Raw genomic sequence first — 6,000 nt, 5'->3', positions numbered from 1 at the left:
ATATACATACACATAACTTTTATATATGTATGTATAATATAATTATATTAATAGACCAAAGTATATGTGTATCCCTATAGACAGGACCAACTTGGATGATCCCTGCAGAAACACCTTTCTGGACTCCTCAGTTTAATCATTCAGCAGCCAGACTACTTAGCTCTCACCTTTGAAACACATTACAAAACTGCCTTATTTTACTACTGAGTAATTCAGCTCTTCTGCTATTCTTTTTCCCTCCAATTACACTGTTCACCTACATTACACAATATCTGAAGCAGTCTCCTCAATATTAGGTTTTCAGATGAACAATTAGTTATATTGATTGCAAAAAACCTTCAGAAATTTAGAGAAATGAAGCTTTGAGCTAAGTCCCTGACACCCACCACAGTTTTCCCCAGAATAGAGGATTCAAGTTACCACACTGAACTGCAGGCTTCTAACAGTTCATATCTAGATTTCCAGGCCTACAACAAGGAGTCCACTGGATTTTTCCCTTCTTGAAGTGACAGTTTCTCTGGCACACAAACACATTGCTGTGTTTCCTCAACTTGAAACAAATGAACAATAATCCAAATAGTCTGGTGAAAGGCTTATGGAAAAAAAATAATTTCCACAGGCCCTTCCTGAGATGCATTCTTTCTTGGCTACGAATCATGACAGCTTTTCCCAGTAAAGGCCTCTCCTTTACCTATTCTCTGAATTATTGCCTTCCCTCCAGCTACACAGACCATCCATCTGGAGTTCTCCCACACTGCCTTCCTTGAAAAGACTACTTCCATTTCTGTGACATAATACCCCTTGTAGAGCTCTCAAAGGGCTGAAAGCAAGACAGTCATCCCTTTGGAACTGTCTTAAAACACATCTATTTATCTCTGCAAACAGAGGGGTTTGGTTTTTTCTAAGTATGACAGAGTTCCAGTGGGGAGATGCCTTTTTCCACAGTGACAAAGGCATTTCACCAACTCTGCTGCTGTAAAGAGCCTCCTTACTGATCTGTATGCATCACAGATTATGTTTGACTATGGTCAGACACTCAGAAGCAAAGACCAACTAGAAGACTCCCAGATTCCTGAAATCAGCTTCCTAAACCCAGCACATGTCCCTACTGCTAAAGCTGAGGCAAATATCTTTGCTTATCTCAGAAAAAAACTGCTCAGTATTAACCAGCAATTATTTACACATTGGAAGTTTTGCATTTTCAGCATTCTTTTAAGGGAGAAAACGACTTCTTTTTCAACACTGAATCTTGTTGCTTTTCCCTTAAATAATCTCAACTTGTATTTATCATCATATAGCATTCAAAACTGGGAACAGTACAGATGAGATCTCAAACCAAGCACAGCACCAAGTAGAGCAGAATAATTACCTCCTGTGCCTCACATCTGATGCTTTTGTTACTATTACCCAGAACAGGTTTTGTTTTGGTATCACTGGGTCTTAAGTCTTAGTCTGATCTGCTGTAATGTTCAGAATACTCAGCACAGAACTGCTTCACTCCCTGACAAGCTGATGCCCCTAACACTCAATCCATTTTTCCCTTACAAATTTTACAAAGCCAGTCTGTTCTACCATCCACTACTAATGAAAACACTGAATAAATTTGTAAACTTGATCACTGTACTGTGCTTTAACCAGAGAAATAGTTCCCGAGTTTCCAATTTAGAACGTTGTGTAAGAAAAAATCTTCTATTCATTGTTCTTTATCTTTAGTATGTTAGAGAAACTTAAATCAAAGAATTTACCAAAAAAAAAAAAAAAAAAAAGACTTGAAATAGACTTGAAATCAGACAGTCAGACAGTAGCTCACAGGCCAACATCAGCAAGTTATTAATGTCTGTCCATAAGCAAGTTAACTTTACCTTAATCAGTAACACAAGTCAGCAGTAAGCACTTGATGCTTTGCAGGGGCAATGTGATATTAGCTTCAAGTTGCTTTATCTCCTAACATCAAATCACATTTACAAATACTTACTGTTAGAGGATATTCTCTCTAGGGCTGTTATAGATGACTTTTGAACTGGAATAGCATGAAGTCATACAAACCAGTATGTTTTTAAACTGCATATAGAATTATTCAGAGGAAGGTTATGTCAGCATTTTCTTACTTTGGAGCTAGAACTGTCAACATCATTGTCTAAACTTAAAATGGTCAAAAAATAATTGTATGGGTGTGAGAGCAGTACCACAGCATTACTTCAAAGGATTTTGTATTTATATAATAAATGAAAAACATGTAGGAAAGCTCCCCCCACCTATTCCACAGTTAATTTTGGTTTTTTATTGATCCAGTCTTGAATAATGCTGCTTATTTGGTAACAATATCAGGCAAAAACATGAGCAAGTGTCATTCTGCATTCCAATATGAATCATTCAATAAAGTTTTGCAATATATACATTTTATCCAGCTTCTGACATTAAAGGTCATCATGCCAATGAAAATTCTTAACAATACAATAAAGTCCTTCAAATATAAATGCTTACGAATGTAATTCAAGAGACCAGACAATTTAATTTTCTGAAATTTATATCACTCATATCCATAATAATTTTACATTTCACACTTCATGCTCTCAAATGTTACCCTAGAGAAGACTAAATCTTTTTGCCACATATACTATTAAAGACACTAGCCAGGTTTATAGAGTTACAGAAGACTATAATAAGATGTAAAATTTAGTAGTAATAAGTTATGACATTTGCTGACTAAACCATTATTCAGTCTATCCTAATGTTTGAGCCACTCAAATACAATAAGTATTTGGATGTTATATACTACCCATTTCATATACTTACAGTGCAAAGTAAAAGACAATTTTTTCCTGAGCATTTAGGAAATGAAAATCCTTTTTCTTTATGTTTGATCACAGTCCATTTAAAATATACTCCTCACATACCTAGGCTTGTCAAGACTGTACAATTAAGACAGGCAAAAGTTTGTAGATATCAGAAGCCCAATCAGGAATCAGAAGGGTTACTGAACATCTCTAAAATTTGTCCCTGTTTTTCAAGTCTAAGGATATAATAGGATTTTGAGTCTTAGCAAAAAAATTCAGAAATTACATTTTTCCCATAGACCAAACATTCCAAAATGTACAAACCACATGCCTTCCAAAACAGAGAAACAGTCGCTATTTAAACAAATTGCAATACATATTTCAACTTACTATTCTGTAGTTAATGTAATGCCCAGTGAGCTGTGCCTCCAACAGACATAAGAGAATAAAACTTTTAGGAATGTGTTTTGGGCATTTTGTAAGGAAGCTGGATTCCTTACAAGTTCATCTTTTCCTCAATAGCTACAGACCATGAGTTTCTAATTCAATCTTCTCTTCTGTTTGCAATATATCAGGTTCTACTGGAGGAACAGGCGGTCTGAGTATAATCTCTGGACCTCCACCATATATTGACTGAAGAAAATTCCAAGTTTCTTCTGATATTTGTCCAGAATCTGCACCTGAAAAATTTTTAAAATTTAATTACTATTTAAATCTTTATTGATTTAAGTCCAGAACAGATACAAAATGGAAAAAAAATCCAGATTAAAATTTAAAAATGTAAGCATTCAGATCCAAATTTAACACCATAACCTTTATTTTTGCTTTATCTTGCACCAGCTGCCAAACCCAATTACCTATTTTGTGTTAGTTTTGTACTTCTTGATTCTTACAACTATCTGCTCTAAATTATGCAGTAATTGCAGAAAACACATGCAAATTCTATGATAAATATCTTATCTAATATCTACCAATCAAGCTCACAGCCAGTAAATCTTGGGACTCAGGAAACAATGACTCATATTATTATAAGGACATCAATCACGTCACTTACACAGTAAAGTTCAAGGACTCAAGATTCTTGCTTCAGCACAGAAATTAATACTGATATTAAAGAACAAAAGTATGAGAAGCACAGTGAAATTCCCAGAGACAAAGGACTATTATTAGGACAATGAGAGCTCCAGCAATGCTCCTGTAGCACTGATGGGTCAGCCTGATTTCATTCACTGGTTAAAGTCTTTGCTTATGATCCCATGCTCTGGCTAGAGGTCTGTCTCCTGTCTCAACCAGCATCCAACAAGCATTGCTGATTGTCCACAACTTTTTCCAGTGGCAAAGACAAGATGCATCAGCACATCCCCCCTCTAAGTTTTAATACAATGATCTGTCAGATACTGAGTGATTTCCTCACATTAACCCACAGAGAGATCACATTTCTGCTCTACCAGAATAAGCCTTCTTTTCTTTTAGCAAATCAAAACCCTACTTGACAGTTTTCCCTGACAGCCTTATTAGACATTATTAATTTGTCTTGTTAAGCTTGTTTCAGCACCCTCATACTTTAAAAAAAGGAAGTCAGCCCTACAAACTTCTCCTCCTACCTCCTGTACTTCTCTGTCCTCATCACCTGCTGCAGTGGTGCTTTGTATGTTTAGAGTTTCTAAAGGGGAAGGGTACAAAGAGCTGCATGTTTATTTAGCTACACAAACTCAGCTATGCAAAGCTTCCCCTGGAAGTCACCATGCAGATCCCATGCCAGTACTGTTGATGTTATGCCTCACTTCTACTCTTTTACCTTCAGGCTCTCAAGAAACAACTCCACCTCTGCAGGCACAGGAGTAGATCTTCACTCACTCACTCATCCAGACTGCAGCCAGTCAGGTTAAACTGAACAGGCACAGTGAACTCAGGCACTGAGTCACAGAAATGTGTAGTACTGGACCCTATTTAGGGGCATTCCCACCTCTTACAAGTTATCAGAAAGATTTTCTACATCCTACTCGTTTTTATTTCTACACAAGCTCTAATTCGTACCAATGTAGCTGAAAGTAAACCAACAACTGGCCAATTTGCTTCAAATTTAATTACATTTCAAATTGATTCAATTAATTAAATCATTAAAATGCACTAAAAAACTCATGAGTCCCAAAACTCATTGTTTTTAAAATAAACTCTTGACATTCTACAGTTGGTGAGGTTTATGGTAGGTTTATTGGTATATCTAGTGTATGCTGAGGCATTAAGCAAAATTGGGAAAAAATCCAGTGAAATAAATGTTAATCTTATTGATGCAGATTCTTCTTTTAGGCTGAGCTGCAATGAATTTAAAGCTTCCTAGAAAGTCTAAAGACTTCCTAAAGCAGGACATATAAGAATGTTTTCCTCTGTAGCTATGAATTCCAAATAAATGACATTGAGCATTTAAATCTGCAGATTAATGAAGAAATCTGTATATTTGCAAAAACTTCACTAACATGCAATGTACAGGATCAAATGACTTGCAGAAAAATGAGCAACAGACTTTATGTACAGTGGTTTTTCTCTCTCTGTGAGATGTTTTTCTATTCAAATTAGGTTTCAAGATTCAAATAACTACATACAGATATAGAACAGTCTCCCAATTTTGTTAAGAAAACCCCCATCAAACCAAGTGATGCAAAGCCAAAGCACACTTTCTCCATTTTCAAGTTACTCTTGAAACACCTCCTACACTCTCAACTGCACTTGGATTAGTCTATTGCATATAGTAATTCTTCATTTTAAGAATAAAATGGTTACCCAAAAATGGGCACAACACAGATTAATTAGAAACTGCCATTCATTTTATTGTAACAATAAATAAATTTTTAAAAATCATAAATTTCCCAAACTTCCAGCAAATGCATAAGGCTGCAGCAATATTGGACACCTACCTTGTTTCAGCACAGCATTGCCACATTTTGTTACTGCAATCTTAGCATTATCAATGGGGCCAGGAGGATCTAGTGCAATAGAAAAATTATTAAAATTGGGAGAGCTGAAAACAAACAGCAGGTTGGAGGTTCTATTTGCAAAGGAAAGGAAAAACAGATCATTTGTTTACTGCTTGTTCTTCTACAGTTTAACAGTACATTCTAAGTTGTTAAAAGCTAATCACATTTTAATTAAGAGCAAGTTTTCCAAAGCATTCCTGATTACAGTTAAGTCTTCAAGCAACATAAAACACAAATTAATCCTAATT

The 6,000-nt window shown here is 35.6% G+C and overlaps 1 protein-coding gene across 3 annotated transcripts in view; it reads right to left on the bottom strand.

The window, feature by feature from the left end:
• Nucleotides 1–2,258: 2,258 nt before the first annotated feature.
• The window catches only part of USP33 (ubiquitin specific peptidase 33), a 35,435-nt gene continuing 31,693 nt past the window's right edge, over nt 2,259–6,000 (bottom strand). For all 3 annotated transcript variants that reach the window (XM_058029985.1, XM_058029986.1, XM_058029984.1), the window contains exons 23-24: nt 5,693–5,761; nt 2,259–3,457 (exon numbers count right to left, since the gene is read on the bottom strand). In XM_058029985.1, the coding sequence (XP_057885968.1) occupies nt 3,300–3,457; nt 5,693–5,761 (227 nt within the window). In that variant the 3' untranslated portion in view covers nt 2,259–3,299. The remainder of the gene's footprint in view (nt 3,458–5,692; nt 5,762–6,000) is intronic.

This window comes from Melospiza georgiana, chromosome 9 (genome assembly GCF_028018845.1).
Source record: "Melospiza georgiana isolate bMelGeo1 chromosome 9, bMelGeo1.pri, whole genome shotgun sequence".
Lineage (NCBI taxonomy): Eukaryota > Metazoa > Chordata > Aves > Passeriformes > Passerellidae > Melospiza > Melospiza georgiana.
Note: the sequence above shows the minus strand (reverse complement) of the source record. Positions and strands in the feature narration are given on the sequence as shown.